This window comes from Myotis daubentonii, chromosome 12, assembly GCF_963259705.1.
Source record: "Myotis daubentonii chromosome 12, mMyoDau2.1, whole genome shotgun sequence".
Classification (NCBI taxonomy): Eukaryota; Metazoa; Chordata; class Mammalia; order Chiroptera; family Vespertilionidae; genus Myotis; species Myotis daubentonii.
In genome coordinates this window covers 20,182,779-20,202,415 of record NC_081851.1, presented here as the reverse complement: position 1 = coordinate 20,202,415, position 19,637 = coordinate 20,182,779, and the positions used below count along the sequence as shown (strand labels likewise).

Genomic DNA, 19,637 nt, shown 5'->3' with positions numbered 1-19,637 from the left:
ACCTCAAACACCTTCCCCTTCTAAGAAGAGAGACTGGTACTGCTGGGGCAACAGCAGTGTCCTGAGCTGTGAAACAAGGAGGGGGAGGTCTCAGGAGCCAAGGTGAAGTTCCAACACTGTCAGGCTCAGAGCTGCACGAGGCAAGGATCACCCCTGTCTGACTCTCCATGCCCATTGCCTACTGCATGGCCTGGCCAGGGAACATACTGGAAGGTGCTCAATATTTCTGGAGGGCAATCTGACATATACAACACAACTGCACATGTCTACACCCTTGGACTAGCAATAGACAATCTCTGGATTAGCCTGTTTATGAATTTAGCCGAGTGTTCAATGAGAAGGAGCAAATGCAGGCTCCTCACACTTCCTCATTTCCCAAAGTGGAGTCTCAGGTGTGCTAGCAAGAAAATAAGCACTCAGGAAAGAACCAAGATGGTGGCATAGGTAAACACCTGTACTTGCTGCCTCCCACAACCACATCAAAATTACAGCTAAAATACAGGACAACTATCACCCAGAACCACAGGAAAGCTGGCTGAGTGGAAGTACTACAACTAGCGAGGTAAAGAGACTGGTAGGAGGTGCGGAGGCACAAATCAGGCTGGTCCAGCACCTGGGTGTGCTGCTTTTTTAATCAGGAGGGAGAGCGCCTCTGCAGAGGCCGCCTGGAATAGTGAGGGATTCCAGCCCCACACCAGACCCCCAGCCCAGGGTCCCAGAGCTGGGGAAAGAAGTCCCTACAGGCCGTAAGCACTATGGACTGTAAAAACCAGTGTGGACTGGAGCGGAGTGACACACAGGCTGCTGGAAACCCAGCTGCTCCTCTTAAAAGGCCGGCACCATGAGCCGAATTTACAAGCTCCCACTTCCTCTGAGCTCCAGTGCCAGGTGAGGCTCTGGGGGACCTAGACACAAACAGGGAGAAACTGGACTGTCTGTCATCGGAGCAGGACCTCAGGGCAGCTTTCTTCCAGATGGAGGTGCTCGCAGCAGTCATTGTTCCTATGCTGGGACCTCCTCGGTGCAGGGCTGACTGACAGCCATTTCTGTTTGCTCCACCCTGGTGATTCCCTGAGACCCGACTCCACCCAAGCTGTGATAGCTACTTTTGCATATGAATGGACTGTCCTTTCTTGGGCAAAAACTCTGTTTAACAAGTTACAGCTGGGTCAGGGAGCTGCAAACTTATCAATAAAAGGCCCAAAAAACCAGCACCAGCAGCAGCCTGCCTTGCTTCACAGCTGGGCCTCATCTAGGCACTTCCAAACCTGATAGAAAGAGGAGGAATCTGCCCTAGCCCGTTTGGCTCAGTGGATAAAGCGTCAGCCTGCGGACTGAAGGGTTCTGGGTTTGATTCCCGTCAGGGGCATGTACCTTGGTTGTGGGCACATCCCCAGTAGGGGGTGTGCAGGAGGCAGCTGATCAATGTTTCTCTCTCATTGATGTTTCTCACTCTCTATCCCTCTCCCTTCCTCTCTGCAAAAAGTCAATAAAATATATATATCTTTTTTAAAAAAGGAAAGAAGGCGGAGGAATCTGCAGGTCTCTCTGTAGCTCCTGCTGGTGGCCCCAGGCAGTGGTTGACTTTGCACCTCCCTGGAGACCCAAGAGCCAGTGTACCAGTGGTCAGTGTGAGACCATACCAGATTACAACTCTTCACATTCATAAGCAACACACTCAAGGGGCAGACTCAGTGAGCACCAAAGCCCCACTGAAGTCCTGCTCCATAGGTGTCTCCTGCACAGCAGCTCTCCCACTGTAGTCGCAGCTGGTTCCACAGCCAATTGGCCTGGAGGTCAATTCCTCCCAGTGATACCAACAGCAATCAAGGCTCAACTACAACGAAACTGTGCACACAGCCCACAAAGGGGTGCACCAAGAGTGTCCACCTCAGGTGAATGGGCAGGCTGAGCCACTGGGCTTTATAGGACAACTACCACTCAAGGCCACTCTATCAACTCAAGGAGACTTAGCAGCTACCCAATACATAGAAACAAACATAGGGAAGCAGCCATAATGTGGAGACAAAGAAACATGTCACAAATGAAAGAAATGGAGGAAAGCAAACTACTGGATATCGAGTTCAAAAACCACATTATAAGGTTACTCAAGAATCTTCTAGAAACCTCCGAGGAACTTAGTAAGACTTTAAAAGGTCTTAGAATGCCAAAAAAAAATGGAAAAGGACAAGTCAGAAATTAAGCATACACTGACTGAAATAAAGAATAATATACAGGGATTCAACAGTAGACTAGAGCAGTGGTTGGCAAACTGCGGCTCAGCAAACCACGGCTCACGAGCCACATGCGGCTCTTTGGCCCCTTGAGTGTGGCTCTTCCACAAAATACCAGCTCTTCCACAAAATACCGACTTCTGCGCATGGGCCACGAAGTTTCAATCGCATTGTACGCGTGCCCCTGCACATGGTATTTTGTGGAAGAGCCACACTCAAGGGGCCAAAGAGCCGCATGTAGCTCGCAAGCTGCGGTTTGCCGACCACGAGACTAGAGGATCCCAAGAATCAAATCAATGTTTTGATATATGAGGAAGCAAAAAACACCAATCAGAAGAGCAAAAAGAGAAAAGAATCCAAAAATATGAAGATAGTGTAAGGAGCCTCTGGGACAACTTCAAGTGTACCAACATCCGAATTATGCGGGTGCCAGAAGAAGAGAGAGAGCAAGATATTGAAAACCTATTTGAAAAAGTAATGACAGAAAACTTCCCCTACCTGGTGAAAGAAATAGACTTACAAGTCCAGGAAGTGCAGAGAACCCCAAACAAAAGGAATCCAAAGAGGACCACACCAAGACACATCATAATTAAAATGCCAGGAGCAAAAGACAAAGAGAGAATATTAAAAGCAGCAAGAGAAAAACAGTTAATTACCTACAAGGGAGTACCCATACGACTGTCAGCTGATTTCTCAACAGAAACTTTGCAGGCCAGAAGGGAGTGGCAAGAAATATTCAAAGTGATGAATAGCAAGAACCTACAACCAAGATTACTCTACCCAGCAAAGCTCTCATTTAGAATTGAAGGTCAGATAAAGAGCTTCACAGACAAGAAAAAGCTAAAGGAGTTCATCACCACCAAACCAGTATTAAATGAAATACTGAAGGCTGAAGGGTATTCTCTAAGAAAAGGAAGAAGAAAAAGGTAAAGATAAAAAATTATGAACAACAAAGTGACAACAAATATATCTATCAACAAGTGAACCTAAAAATCAAATGAATAAAAAACCTGATGAACACAACAGACTGGTGAATGTAACAGAATCAGGGGCATGGAAAGGGAGCAGACTGACAATTCTCGGGGGGAAGAGGTTGTGGGGGGTGCAGGAAGAGATTGGACTAAGCTCTTTGACGAGGTCAGTGGGGGGCGGTGGGGGGGGGGGACGGAAGGCCTGGAGTAGGGTGGGAACTGGGTAGAGGGGAGCTATGGGGAACATCTGTAATAATCTGAAGAATAAAGATTTTTTTAAAAAAAACACGTGAATTTCCTGTTTGTGTTAGAACATAGCTATCTTCTCAGATGCCTCCTGTTTGCTTGATCTCTAAGGCAGGAAAGGGAGGTGCCCCGTGAGAGCTGTACCTCTTCTGGAGACGGAAGGGTCCACTTCCACACCTTTTTCATAAGGGGTGCCACCGTTCAGGAGGAGCTCATAAGTCCTACAAAAAGAAGGGTGTGCTGTGACCGAGACCTGCGGTGGACACCTGAGTCAATCCCTTTTCAGTACAGATACCTTTGCAGACATTTCTGTGTCACTGATGACTGATGACTGAGAATGGAAGCTGATCCTTCTGTGGGGCATCAGCTCAGTAAATAAGTTTCTTTCTTACCTATGAACCGTAGAAATACCATTTTCCACATTAACATGAAAAAGATTATTAATGTCGTTAAAATGTTTTGGATCATCATTTAAAATAAAGCCACTATGGCCTGGGGGAGGGGATGCAAGGGAATGGGTGTGGTGGAGGGGTCAATGGGGGGAAGGAACATCTGTAATACTTTCAACAATGAAGATAAATTTTTTAAATAGCCAATATGAGTTTATATGGTTTTTAAAATATAAAAGTAATAAATAAATAAAATATAAAAGTAACATGCAGATTGTAGTAAAAAGTTTCAATGGCCTAGAAATAATAAGGAAAAAATGACAGCCACCTCCCTCCCCTCTAGTTTGGTAGTCCCTCGCCCTATCTTGTTCTATGCAAATGTGAACAAATACATTCCACAGTGAATCTCAAACTGAAGACCTTTCTTTGAAAGTTGCAAACTGCCGAGGTGTAGAAGCAGGAGGTAGAAGGCCTCTCTAATCCTGCTGCCAGTCCCCACTCCCGCTCCTCGGGGCAGCCTTGGGAACAGTTCACATAAAGCCACTCATGAAGGTGCACAAACGCAGCTCTTCATGGGCCAAAGTGGAGTCACAGTACGCATCCTATCCTGCCACTTGCTTTTTCATGTAAAAATATACATTGGAAATGTTTCTGTATTAATTCAGAGGCCTCTGGCCTCCACCTCATTTAAAAAAATAAATAGCTGGGACTTTAGGAAAGATTGAATAGACACACCATTCCTTCCTACCAAGTACAACTAAAACCCTGAACATTAATACAAACAAAACCCCCAAAATCATAAGAAGCCTGGGCTTCTGCATCTACCGGGGGTAGGAGGGCCAGGGTAATAAAGTGCCCCGTCTCCTTCTGCCTGGTGACATCAGAGGACTAGCAGAGTCAGGACTTCCACCTCTGTCCTGCAGTAAGGAGGTTCCATCCACCCTGAGGTGTTAGCAGAGGTGGAGGGGGGAGCATTACCTGAATTAAACATTTGAGGTTAGAAACTATGATAATTCCCCATTCTAAAATTGGGGGAAACTGTGGCTTGGAGACTTACAGTTACAAGGCACAGCAGGACTAGAGCCCTGAATTTTATGGGATCTTCATCATCCTCTTCCTGACTGCCCACCTGTATCTCTCTGTGAATTTCCTGTCTATATCCTAGACTTAGATTTACGGTATGTGTGTGTGTGCCCATTTTAAGGTTAGATTTCTATGTGTGTGCCCATTTTAAAATGTAATTGTCTTTGCCCTGTCAGTGTGTTCAGAGGTTAGAGCGTCAGCCCCACACCAAAGGGTCACAGTTTCCCACTCAAGGGCATGTACCTGGGTTGCAGGTTCATCCCCCAGCCCCAACTGGGGCACGTGCAGAAGTCAACCAACCGATGTATCTCTCTCACATCAATGCTTCTCTCTCTCTCTCTCTCTCTCTCTCTCTCTCTCTCTCTCTCTCTCTCTCTCTCTCTCTCTCTCTCTCTCCTCTCTCCCCTCCCTCCCTTCCACTTTCTCTAAAAATCAATGGGGAAAAAAATATTCTCAGGTGAGGATTAAGAAAAGAAAAAGAAAAAGAAAATAATACAATAATGAATAAATAATGCAAGAATAAATTGTTTTGCATATGCAACACTATAAACCTACTTTTCCCCATCCTGTATTATAAATATTTGCTACCAGTTTGCCATTTGGTCTCTTTTTTTTTGCCATTTAATCACTTTTATTATTCAATTACAGCTGACATACAATATTATATTAGTTTCAGATGCACACACACCCCCACCCCAGTGATTAGACATTATACAACTTCCTAATTGATCATCCCAATATATCTCATACCCATCTGACTACATACATAGTTATTAGAATTTTATTGACTACATTTCCTATGCTGTACTTTACATCCCCATGACTATTCTGTAACAACCAATTTGTACTCCTTAATCCCTTCATCTTTTTCACCCATCCCTTGATCTCTCCTCCCATCTGGCAACCATGAGTGTTCCCTGCAACTATGAGTTTCTTTCTGTTCCACTTGTTCATTGATTTTGTTTTTTAGATTCAATTGTTGATAAGTATGTATTTATTGCCATTTTATTATTCATATTTTTTATTTTTTTTCTTCTTCTTTTCTTAAAGAAAACCCTTTAATATTTCATACAATACTGGTTTGGTGGTGTTAACTCCAACCTTTAGCTTTCTCTTGTCTGTGACGCTTTTTATATGACTTTCGATTCTAAATAATAGCTTTGCTGGGTAATCTTGTTGTAGGAACTTGATTTTCATCACTTTGAATATTTCTTGCCACTCCCTTCTGGCCTGCAAAGTTTCTGTTGGGAAATCAGCCGACAGTGGTATGGGTTCTCCTTTGTAGGTAACAAACTATTTTTCTCTTGCTGCTTTTAAGATTCTCTCTTTGTCTGTAACCTTTGGCATTTTAATTATGATGTATCTTGGTGTGGGGCTCTCTGGGTTAATCTTGTTTGGGACACTGTGCTTCTTGGGCTTGTATGTCTATTTCTTTCACCAGGTAAGGGAAGTTTTCTGTCATTATTTTTCCAAATAGGTTTTCAACTTCTCTTCTCCTTACAGCACCCCATGATGCAAATGTTGGTACACTTGAAATTGTCCCAGGGGCTCCTTACACTCTTCATATTTTTTTATTCTTTTTTCTTTTTGCTGTTCTGATTGGCTATGTTTTGCTTCCTTATACTATTCCAAATCACTGACTTGATTCTCGGCTTCCTCTACTCTATTGTTGAGTCCCTGTAAATTATTCTTCATTTCAGTTAGTATATACTTCATTACTGACTGGTCCTATTTTATGGCTTCTAAGTCCTTTTTCATGCTGTTTAAGTTCCCACTAAGTTTTTGGAGCATCCTTGTAACCATTATTTTCTGTTAGTTTGTTTGCTTGCCTCCATTTCATTTCATTCTTTTTCTGGAGATACCATCTGTTCTTTCATATGGGGCCTATTTCTTTGTCTCCACATCTTGGCTGCTTCCCTGTGTTTGTTTCTGTGTATTAGGTAGAGCTGCTATGTCTCATGGCATTGGTAAAGTGGCTTTGTGTAGTAGGTGTCCTGTAGGGCCCAGGTGCACAGCCTCCCCGGTCACCCGAGCTGGAAGCTCCAGGTGCACCTCTGTGTATACTGTATGCACTGTCCTGCTGTAGTTAAGCCTCGATTGCTGTTGGCATCACTAGGAGGGATTGATCCTCAGGCCAACGGACTGCAAAGACTGGTGGCGACTACAATAGAGGAGTTGCTATGCAGGAGCTAACACAATAAAGCAGGAGTTGCTTAAGTGAGGTTTGGTGCTCACTGAGTCCACCCCTTGAGTGTGTCACTCATGGAGGTGGTAGGGTTATAATTGACATGGTCTGAAGCTGTCTGCTGGGTGCACTGGCTCTGGGGCCTCCCAGGAGGTGCAAGGTCAGCCACCACTTGTGCTCTGCCTGGCACCACCCAGCACAAGCTATGGATCTGCAGATGGCTGCTACTTGTGTTGGGCTTAAAAGTCCCCAGGAGAGCCCTGACTGGTCTGTCTCAGTGAATAGAGCATTGGCCTGCAGACTGAAGGGTCCCAGGTTCAATTCCAGTCAAGGACATGTACCTTGGTTGCGGGCACATTCCCAGTGGAAGCAGCTGATTGATGTTTCTCTCTCATTGATGTTTCTAACTCTATCCCTCGCCCTTCCTCTCTGTATAAAATCAATAAAATATATATATTTTTTAAAAGTCCCCAGGAGAGGCCAAGCTGCAAACCAAGACCAGCTGCCACTAGTGCCAGGCTTGGGGCCACTTAGCAAGAGGTATGGGACACACCAAGGCCAGATGCTGCCTGTCTGCAATTTGTGAACCATTGAGAGACTTTAGGAAAATCTACAGCAGGAGCCAAGAAGGCAGTTTGTGTAAAAAAAAAAAAAAAAAAACACTGGAAATGGCTTGGGTGGGCCCACAAGTTGGGTGTGGGGTAGTCTCAGGGAATCACCAGGGTGATGTGAACAGTGTTAACCAGGTTGATGGAGACTCAGGTATGGCACCTGCCTGACAGCTCCTTGGGGGTCGGGGGTTTTGGAAAAGGAACAATGGCCTCTGCCAGCACTTTTGTCTGGCAGAAAGCTGCCCCTCTATTTCTTGCCCTGATGATAAACAATTCAGTTCCATCCCATACATCTATGATGGTTTTCTAGCTGCTGCCCCAGTGTTAGAACTCACAGAGAGCAAATCTAAGTAAGTCCATGCACAGACTCTTTAAGAGGAACTGCCTGGACCCTAACTGGTTTGGCTCAGTAGATAGAGTGATAGCCTGTGGACTGAAGGGTCCAGGGTTCAATTCTAGTCAGGGGCATATGCCCAGGTTGCGGGCTCGATCCCCAGTAGGGGGCATGCAGGAGGCAGCCGATCAATGATTCTCTCTCATCATTGATGTTTCCATCTCTCTCTCCCTCTCCCTTCCTCTCTGAAATCAATAAAAATATTATATATAATATATATATATATATATATATATATATATATATATATATATATTATATATAATACATATGTGTGTGTATATATATGTAAAAGAGGAACTGCCTGGGACTCCAGCAGCCTATGTCTCACTCAGCCACACTCTCCACTAGTTTTTACAGCCAGAAGTAATGGGGACTTCTCTTCTGGCACTGGAATCTGGGCTTTGGGGCCTGGTGTGGAGCTGGGACCTCCTCTCCTCAGGGGGGACCTCAGCAACCAACATAACCCTCCCAAATTATATCCAGCACACATAGGGTGTGGGACCAGCCTATTCTGCATCTCCATCCCTCCTACAAGTCTCAATACGGTTTCTTCCTTAAGTCCCTGGTTGTAGGACTTCCATTAAGCCAGATGTTAAGTGGTTCTGAATGATGGTTGTTCTGTAGTTTAGTTATAATTTTGATGTGGTTGTGGGAAGAGGAGCGTGCCATGTTTACCTACACCACCATCTTGACCAGAAACCCACCTTTTGGTCTTAAGTATTAAATTTGCTTACTGTGGCTGCCATAACAAGTTCAATGTCCCACCTACAGAAGAAATGCAGAATCACAGAGGCCCTGGGGACCCTGGACTTATCTCTCCCTCGTTTTGGGGGGAACTGAGCTGTTTCAGCACTGTGAAAAGTACTAATCCCACACAAAATTACTGAAGAACATTCTCAGCAGACAGTTTGTACATCTTTTAAAATCCCTTCTCTATATGTCACTTCCCCTCCCTAGCATGAGACTTACATGCTGTTTTCATACCCTACCTGAAGGAACATAAAAGCAATATTCAAAGCCTTCTCCCCATAAGCTATTGAAATGCTAACAGAGCATACATTTGGCAAATCTGAGGTATCTAGATTCTAAAAACTGATCTACAAAGTTACCTGTTTAGAAGGAACTTACTTTGCTGGAATAGGAATTCCATTGGCATCAAAAAGTTTAAGAAACACCCAGCCACAGCTTAGTTCTCCTCTTTCACCAGTTGACTAGGAAATAAAAACATAGATGAAACAATGTCTGAAACAGTCAAATCTATTCATTTATTTATTTATTATTTTTTAAAATATATTTTTATTGATTTCAGAGAGGAAGAGAGAGTGAGAATGAGAGATAGAAACATCAATGATAAGACAGAATCACTGACTAGCTGCCTTGAGCCCGAAACCCAGGCATGTGCCCTTCACAGGAATCAAACCCTGGACCCTCCAGTCCGCAGACCAATGCTCTATCCACTGAACCAAACCAGCTAGGGCTGAAGCACAAAACAGGTCCTTTTAAAGGTACAAAATTAGTATTCACTTTAGAGTAAAAACTCTTCACAAGAAAATAAAGTGAAGCACAGAAGAGTCCCTTTGTACTTGCAGAGCTCATGGTGATATGCAAACCCCTCTGAAAATCTCTACACCTGAGAGGCCCTAGCCAAGTAGCTCCATTGGTTTGAGCATTGTCCCAATACACCAATATTGTAGGTTTGATCCCCAGTCAAGGCACATACAAGAATCAACCAATGAATGGATAAATAAGTAGAAGAAATCAATGTTTCTTTCTCTCTCTCGTTCTCTCTCGTTCTCTCTCTCTCTCTCCCCACTCACACACACACCTGACTGATGAGGTGGCAGCTAGTCCTCGAGTCCCCTGAGTGACAGGTGATGGGATGAGCTCAAATCACATTGACAGCACCTGAGGTCAGGAAGCCTTGTCTCCCTTGCAGATAAATGAACAAGTTAAATCGTTCAAGGGTCTTTCCTGCTCAGAACATTGCCCAACTGTTAACTGTCAGAGGCCACTGGGGGACACTGGGGCCCACTCGGGGACCTGCTCCACTCCTGTCCTATCAACACTACACAGATGGGTGGATTTGCCTTAAGAAATTAAAGGACGGTGTAAGACCCCCGGTGTAAGAACAGTGGGCTCTCTGGGTTATCATGATGCCCAGAATATATACTACACCTTTCAAGCTATTAGACTATGGAGACATAAAACTACTATCACAGACCCACACCCACTGGTTCAATAGTTTAAATGATGTTAAACTAATCCAAGTTCCTGGTATTCCCTTTAAAAAGGTCCCTTAATTTGAACCCACATTCACGAGGCTAAGTGCCCTCTGCCTCTAGGACAGAGGGAAACTGCTGGGCTGGAGCGCCACCAACATCTACCACTTTCTGCCAAGTCCCATCCTTTCCACATCTGCATTCTTCAAAAGCACTGGAGTTCACTCAAGCTATAACTGTAAACAAATACACTCTTATCTATTTGTTTATTTTTAATTTTTTTTCCTGCCCAATATTTTTCCCTTTTCTTCGCTACTATGATAACCTCACTTTTTTTTTCAAGGAGGGAAGGGCAATATGCCCAGCTAAAATATACTTTCTTTTCAGCGAGGCGTGGCCATATGTCCCTCCTAGCTATTGAGATACAGATGAAAATTTTGAGCAGAGCCTCAGGAAATTATTTTATGGGAATAGATTGCTTTGTTGTTGCTGTTTTTCACCTTCTAACCTCATAGTAATATTTAGGACTATAGGTAATAGCTGTGGAATTGTGGCATTCTTCATTTATATTATCTGCCAGATAACCCTTAGAACTTGAGATATGACTGTTCCCACTGTTTAGTTTCAACATATATGCAGCATATACCCTATTTGAGGTTGTTTTGCTTCTTTGAAAGAGGGTTGTTTTTTTCTTTCTGTCACAAATCACTACACAGTAGTAAGGTTTTCTGGTGTTGCACAGAATACACCACATTTTTTTTTTCTTTTCATCTTCCCACCTGCCACCCCTGGCAACCACCAATCTGTTCTCTGTATCTATGAGCCTCTTTGTATATTTTTAGATTCCATGTATAAGCGAAATCATATGGTATCTGCCTTTCTCTGGCTTATTTCACTTAGCACAATGCCCTCAAGGATCATCTATGTTGTTGCAAATGTCAAGGTTTCATTCTTTTTTATGGCTGAGTAATATTCTGTTGTATATATGTATCAAATCTTCTTTATCCAATAGTCTATTTATGAGCACTTAGGTTGCTTCCATATCTTGGCTATTGTAAATAATGTTGGAATAAATACAGGGATACATACATCTTTTCGAAATAGTGTTTTGGATTTCTTTAGATTAAATACCCAGAAGTGAAACTGCTGGGTTATATGGTAATTCTATTTTTAATTTTTTGAGGACCCTTCATAATGTTTTACATAGTGGCTACACTAATTTACATTACCACAAACAGTGCATGAGAGTTCCCTTTTCTCCACATCCTCACCAACATTTTTTGATAGTACCATTATCAATTATCTTTTTGATAATACCATTCTAAAAGTGGGAGATGATATCTCACTATGGTTCTGATTTGCATTTCCCCAGTGATTTGTGATGTTGAGCATCTTTTACACTTTAATTTTAAGTGCTACTGAATAAGCAGCTCTATATATAAAATTAAAATCACTGCCATTCCCATTCCTCAAGGATTAAAATTCTATAACAAATATCTCAATTATTTTACTTGTAAATACAAGCTTTTAAAAATCTTCCCTTTCAACTGATACATGAGAAAGCCTTATTTGTTAACTGACATACATTACGAATATAAGAAATTCCAAGTTCAAATAATATTCCAAGATCGGGAGATGCAGAATTGGACCTGATAAAACAATCACCATCAAGCAAGCACGGCAAGGTCCCAGTAACCTAAAACAATAAGAAAACTAAAGTCACCAATAGAAATTCAAACTGGGGGGAGTGTTCAGCTCCATTCACCTGTAAATGCTTCATGGCCTTGTAGCACAGTAAAGGTCTCTTACAGGAAACAAAAAGCAGATGGACTGGACTCATCTGAACCAATGATTTGAAATGTAAAACTTTAACTTTGTGTTAAAGGGAAATAACTTTATGTTCACTTACCCTTTCCTTAGAGAGGCTAAGTAAAACAAGTACTACACCTACACGCCCAGAGGTGTGATGGATGTCATTTGCACATATAAGATCTTTATACTGGCCACAGTTCCTTGTGAACAGAGCTAAAATTAAAGACTTCATACTCACATTGGTATGTGAGCCCTGTGAATTTTCCTTTGCTCATTCTCCTCCCTCTCCTGGGACAACAACATACCTCTTTCCTGCCAATAAAACCCCACCATCCTTCAAGGTCTAGTTCTCCCTCCTCTGTGCTTCCACAGCACAGGAGGCCCATAACTGCTACATTCTGCCATTGAGACAGTTCTAACAGTACCCACCCCGTAGTGTGCTCTAAGGATTCCATGAGATAATGCACATGGTTAGAGCTCCATAAACACAGGTGTTTAGTTATGTGTGCATAGGTTTTTTCCCTAACACCATGTAAGTTCCCTCAATACCTAGGAAGAGTGCCTTGTACCTCACAGATGCTTAATTTCATTCAACATACTTATCCTTCCAAACAGTTCACCTCTATGTCTGAGAAAATATTAGAAAACTCTACTCCAAACTCTTCACATACACAGACATGCCACAGCAGGACTATGAAGTGCTGTGCCAAAATACCAGCAGGAGGGAGCTTAGGAGATCGCAGGGCCTTTCAGGAGTTGTACTCCAGACATGTGTGCACACACAGCACACAGCGTGCGGGTGCCTCTGTCCTGCTTTAAGGTCTTTTGATGCCATAAGAGGAAGTTAATGAAGGTTCTTAGGGTGCAGGGATACACGGGAACTAGTGTGGCAGGGAAGTAAATACTAAAGCAATGAAAACGTGAGGGAAGAAAAAAAATTAAGTGAAATAAACTACATGATCCTAAATATGGTTACATATTCATGTACATATATTTAAAGAGAGAGAACGAAGAAAGGAGCCCTGACAGCTGTCAGCTGGGAGCTGGGTTGGCCCCACAGCTAGGCCATGGCTTCTCCTACTGAATGTAAGCCATTCCACAGAACACCAGCTTTAGAACAGACTTCTCTGTGACTAGGATGGAGCAAGACAGAGACAGGACCACTTTATAATCATGTCTCAACACAGACTAAAAAAAAACATTAAAAAAAATGATCAAACATGGCACTCTCCCAGCTAACGTCAGTGACCGCGTTCCCTACCAAATAGTTTTATTTTTTTTCCTTTATTGAATAAGATATTACAAATGTGTCCTTATCCCCCCCAATGTCCCCTCATCCCCCCAATCCTGCCCTCACCTTCACCCCCTGTTGTCCACATCCATCACTTATGCTTATATGCATGCATACAAGTCCTTTGGTTGATCTTTCTCCCTCACCCCTCCCCTCCCCTGCTTTCCCTCCGAGTTTTGAGCATCTGATCAATGCTTCTCTGTCTCTACATCTGGTTTTGTTCATCGGTTTACATTGTTCATTATAATCCACAAATGAGTGAGAGCATGTGGTAGTTATCTTTCTCTGCCTGACTTATTTCACTTAGCATAATGCTCTCCAGGTCCATCCATGCTGTTGCAAATGGTAGGAATTCCTTCCTTTTTACAGCAGCATAGTATTCCATCGTGTAGATGTACCACAGTTTTCTAATCCATTCATCTGCTGATGGGCACTTAGGCTGATTCCAAATCTTAGCTATTGTAAATTGTGCTGCTATGAACATAGGGATGCATATATCCTTTCTGATTGGTGTTTCTGGTTTCTTGGGATATATTCCTAGAAGTGGGATCACTGGGTCAAAAAGTTCCATTTTTAGTTTTTTGAGGAAACTCCATACTGTTCTCCACAGTGGCTGCACCAGTTTGCATTCCCACCAGCAGTGAATGAGGGTTCCTCTTTCTCCACATCCTCGCCAGCATTTGTCATTTGTTCATTTGTTGATGATAGCCATTCTGACAGGTGTGAGATGGTACCTCATTGTCGTTTTGATTTGCATCTCTCGGATGATTAGTGATTTTGAGCATGTTCTCATATGTTTCTCAGCCTTATGTATGTCCTCTTTCAAAAAGTGTCTATTTAGGTCGGTTGCCCATTTTTTGATTGGGTTGTTTATCTTCCTTTTGTTAAGTTGTATGAGTTCCCTATAAACGTTGGAGATTAAACCTTTATCGGATATATCATTGGCAAATATGTTCTCCCATGCAGTGGGTTTTCTTGTTGTCTTGTTGATGGTTTCTTTTGCTGTGCAGAAGCTTTTTATTTTGATATAGTCCCATTTGTTTATTTTCCCTTTAGTTTCCATTGCCCTAGGAGCTGTGTCAGTGAAGAAATTCCTTCGGCATATATCTGAGATTTTGCTACCTGTGGATTCCTCTAATAATCTTATGGTTTCCTGTCTTACGTTTAAGTCCTTTATCCATTTTGAGTTTATTTTTGTGTATGGTGTAAGTTGGTGGTCTACTTTCATTTTTTTGCATGTGTCTGACCACATTTCCCAGCACCATTTATTTTTTTATTTTTTTTTCATTTTTTTTTTATTGCTTAAAGTATTACAAAGGGTATTACATATGTATCCATTTTATCCCCCCGCCCTAGACAGTCCCCTAGCCTCCCCTATCACCCAGTGTCTTATGTCCATTGGTTATGCTTATATGCATGCATACAAGTCCTTTAGTTGATCTCTTACCCCCCTACCTCCTGCCCCCCAACCCTCCCCAGCCTTCCCGCTGCAGTTTGACAATCTGTTTGAGGCAGCTCTGCCTCTGTATCTATTATTGTTCAAAAGTTTATAATGGTCTCTATTGTCCATGAATGAGTGAGATCATGTGGTATTTTTCCTTCATTGACTGGCTTATTTCACTTAGCATAATGCTCTCCAGTTCCATCCATGACGTTGCAAATGGTAAGAGTTCCTTCCTTTTTACAGCAGCATAGTATTCCATCGTGTAGATGTACCACAGTTTTCTAATCCATTCATCTACTGATGGGCACTTAGGCTGTTTCCAGATCTTAGCTATGGTGAATTGCCCAGCACCATTTATTGAAGAGACTGTCTTGACTCCATTGTATGTTCTTGCCTCCTTTATCAAATATTAATTGAGCATAGTGGATTGGGTCGATTTCCGGGTTCTCTATTCTGTTCCATTGGTCTATATGTCTGTTCTTGTGCCAGTACCAGGAAGTTTTGAGAACAGTGGCTTTGTAATACAGCTTGATATCTGGTATTGAGATCCCTCCTACTTTGTTCTTCTTTCTCAGGATCGCAGCACCTATTCGGGGTTTTTGTTTTTTTTTTTAATTCCAGATGAATTTTTGGAGAGTTCGTTCTAGGTCTGTGAAATATGCTGTTGGTATTTTAATGGGGAGTGCATTGAATCTATAGATTGCTTTGGGTAGTATGGACATTTTGATGATGTTGATTCTACCAATCCATGAACACGGTATGTACTTCCATCTGTTTATGTCTTCCTCTATCTCTTTTTTCAATGTCCTGTAGTTTTCTGGGTAGAGGTCTTTTATTCCTTGGTTAAGTTTAACCCTAAATATTTTAATTTTTTGGTGCAATGGTAAATGGGATAGTTTTTTTAATTTCTCTTTCTATAAGTTCACTGTTGGCATATAAAAATGCCATAGATTTCTTGGCATTAATTTTGTATCCTGCTACATTGCCAAATTCATTTATTACGTCTAATAATTTTTTGATGGAGTCTTTAGGGTTTTCTAAGTACAGTATCATGTCATCTGCAAATAATGCCAATTTTACTTCTTCTTTTCCAATCTTGATGCCTTTTATTTCTTCTTCTTATCACTTTGGCTAGCACTTCCAGTACTATGTTGAACAGGAGTGGTGAAAGTGGGCATCCCTGTCTTGTTCCTGTTCTTAAGGGAAATGGTTTTAGTTTTTGCCCATTGAGTATGATGTTGGCTGTAGGTTTTTCATATAAGGCTTTTATTATGTTGAGGTATGATCCCTCTATTCCCACTTTGCTGAGCGTTTTTATCAGAAAAGGGTGTTGGACTTTGTCAAATGCCTTTTCTGCATCAATCGATATGATTATGTGATTTTTGTCTCTCAACTTGTTTATGTGATGTTATCACGTTTATTGATTTGCAGATATTGTACCAGCCTTGCATTCATTCCTGGAATAAATCCCACCTGGTCATGGTGTATGATCTTTCTAATGTAATGCTGAATCCAGTTTGCTAGAATTTTGTTGAGGATTTTAGCATCTATGTTCATCAGGGATATTGGCCTGTAATTCTCTTTCTTTGTGGTGTCTTTATCTGGTTTTGGGGTTAGGGTAATGCTGGCTTCGCTTCATAGAAAGAGCTTGGAAGTGTGCCTCCCTCTTGAATTTTTTGGAATAGTCTGAGAAGGGTTGGCTTTAGTTCTTCTTTGAATGTTGGGTAAAACTCCCCTGTGAAGCCATCTGGTCCAGGGCTTTTGTTTGCTGGAAGCTTTTTGATTACTGTTTCAATTTCATCAGTAGTTACTGGCCTATTCAGGTTTTTTTATTCTTCCTAGTTGAGTTTTGGAAGCTTGTATTTTTCTAGGAATGTGTCCATTTCATTGGGGTTGTCCAGTTTGTTGGAGTAGAGTTGTTCGTAGGATTTTTTGACAATCCTTTGTATATCAGTAGGGTCAGTTGTTACTTCACCTCTTTCATTTCTGATTTTGTTTATTTGGGTCCTCTCTCTTTTTGTTTCTTGGTGAGCCTGGCTACAGGTTCATCAATCTTGTTAATCCTTTCAAAGAACCAGCTTTTGGTTTCATTGATCTTTTGTATTGTTTTTTGTGGGTTTTTTTGGTCTCTATGTTGTTTATTTCTGCTCTGATCTTTATTATTTCCTTCCTTCTGGATACTGTGGGCTTTTCTTGTTGTTTTGTTTCTAACTCTTTGAGTTGTAGGGTTAGATTATTTTTTTCCAGTTTTTCTTGTTTTTTGAGGTAGGCCTGTAGAGCTATGAACTTCCCTCTCAGGGCTGCTTTCATTGTGTCCCATAGATTTTGGATTGTTGTGTTTTCATTGTCAATTTTTTCCAGGATGCTTTTTATTTCTTCTTTGATCTCTCTGGTAACCCAGTCATTGCTTAATAGCATGCTATTTAGCCTCCAAGTGTTTTATTTCTTTTCAATGCTTTTATTGTAGTTGATTTCTGATTTTATGCCATTGTGATCTGAGAAGATGCTTGTTACGATTTCTATTCTCTTGAATTTGAAGAGACTTTGCCTGTGTCCTAATATATAGTCTACCTTTGAAAATGTCCCATGTGCACTGGAGAAGAATGTATATTCTGTATCTTTGGGGTGAAATATTCTGAAGATGTCAATTAAGTCCATCTGATCAAGTGAGTCATTTAGGATTGCTGCTTCTTTGGTGATTTTTTGTTTAGAGGATTTATCCAGTGGTGTCAGTGGGGTATTAAAGTCTCCTACTATGACTGTATTGCTATCGATCTCTCCCTTGAAATCTCCCAGAAGCTGTTTTATGTATTTGGGTGCTCTTGTATTGGGTGCATGTATGTTTACCAGAGTTATATCCTCCTGTTGAATTGCTCCCTTTAGTATTATGTAGTGGCCTTCCTTATCTCTTGTTATGGCCTTTACTTGGAGGTCTATTTGGTCAGATATAAGTATCGCAACCCCAGCTTTTTTCTCATTTCCATTTGCCTCAAAAATTTTTTTCCATCCCTTCATTCTCAGTCTGTGTGAATCCTTTGTTCTGAGGTGGGTCTCTTGCAGACAGCAAATATATGGATCATGTTTTCTTATCCATTCAGCTACCCTGTGTCTTTTGATTGGAGCATTTAATCCATTTACATTTAATGTTATTATTTAAAAGTATTTGTTTGTGGTCATTTTTATTCTTAATGTTTGTGTTTCTTCTTGTCTTTCTGTTTCTTCTTTTTACAGCAGTCCCTTTAGCATTTCTTGCATTGCTGGTTTGGTGGTAATAAACTCTCTTAGCCCTTTTTTGTCTGTGAAGCTCCTAATTTCCACCTTCAATTTTGGATGACAGCCTTGCTGGGTATAGTATTCTTGGATAGTGATGCTTTGCATCACTTTGTATATTTCATTCCATTCCCTTCTTGCCTGGTATGTTTCTGTTGAGAAGTCAGCTGATATTCTAATAGGAGATCCCTTGTAGATAACTTTCTGTCTCTCTCTGGCAGCCTTTAAGATTCTTACTTTGTCGTTGGTGTTTGCCAATTTAATTATGATGTATCTTGGTGTTGGTCTTTTGGGGTTCATCTTGTTTGGCACTCTATGTGCTTCTTGGACTTGTGTAGTTTTTTTCTTGCCAGTATCAGGGAAGTTTTCTGTCATTTTCTTCAAACAGGTTTTCTAATCCTTGTTTCTCCTCCTCTCCTTCTGGTATCCCTATTAAGGGAATGTTGTTTCATTCTGCATTGTCCCAAAGCTCCCTTAGGCTCTCCTCTTGCTTTTTAAGTTTTTTTTCCAGTTGCTCCTGTGTTTGTGTGTTTTTTCCTACCTTGTCTTCTAATTCACTGATGCGGTCCTCAGCCTCTTCTAGTCTGCTGTTTAAGCCTTCCATTGTGTTTTTTATTGCAGCTATGTCGTTCTTCATTTCCTCTTGGTTCCTTTTCATGTTGGTGACATTCTCATTCAGCTCCTTATAATTCTCATTGAGTTGTGTGCATTTGTCATCAGCCATTTGAGCATCCTTATAACCATTACTCTGAATTCTTTCTCTGATAAGTTAGTAGCCTCAATTTCATTTAACTCCCTTTCTGATGACTCCTCTTTTTCTTTCCTTTGTGGGTTGCTTTTTTGTCTTCCCATGTTTTGCTGTAATGTTTTAATTGTAGTTCCGATTGCTTTGCTACAAAGTTTCTTTAGGGTGTGGTGCTACTGGTGTGACCTCTCAGGTCTCCTGGGTTTGGTAGTCTAGTGTAGCTCCCTACTTGGGCTATTTGAGTTCTCTTGATGTAGGCCTGTGAGCTAGAAAGGCGCAACTGAGGTGTCTAGAAGTCAGCAGCTGTGGAGGGGGTGTTCCAATTTTTGCTGTCTTATGCCCTTGATTAAAATCACGTGTGCCCCGCAGGGACTCACAGTGGCACCCAGGAACCATCTACTGGGGTGGTGGGGCTCAGAAAGCCTGTGTTCTAGCAAAGTGTGACTGCGGTGTCCAGAGTTCTGTCGTTGTGGGGTGGGGAGACTCAGCTTTTGCTGCTGCCTCCGTGGTTGGATACACGCGATTCCAGCAGCAGCTCACAGAGGCACCTGTGGTGTGTTTGCCAGCAGGGTGTACTGACACACTCTGAAGGGCCCTGGCACTGAAGCCACTGGATTGCAGTGTCTGTGGGCAGGTATCCCAGAAGAGGGAATTCAGCGTTTCTACAGCCCAGCAGTGCACCCCTGTTTGTTTAAGTGCACAACCAGCAGGGCTCACAGCGGGGGCCCCAGGGCTGCCTG

The 19,637-nt window shown here is 42.0% G+C and overlaps 1 protein-coding gene across 3 annotated transcripts in view; it reads right to left on the bottom strand.

Annotated features, from left to right (window-relative positions):
• Nucleotides 1-19,637, bottom strand: part of NPHP1 (nephrocystin 1) — a 97,903-nt gene that overhangs the window by 31,249 nt on the left and 47,017 nt on the right. For all 3 annotated transcript variants that reach the window (XM_059659102.1, XM_059659103.1, XM_059659101.1), the window contains exons 13-15: nt 11,921-12,031; nt 9,245-9,327; nt 3,596-3,672 (exon numbers count right to left, since the gene is read on the bottom strand). In XM_059659102.1, coding sequence (XP_059515085.1) covers nt 3,596-3,672; nt 9,245-9,327; nt 11,921-12,031 — 271 coding nt within the window. The remainder of the gene's footprint in view (nt 1-3,595; nt 3,673-9,244; nt 9,328-11,920; nt 12,032-19,637) is intronic.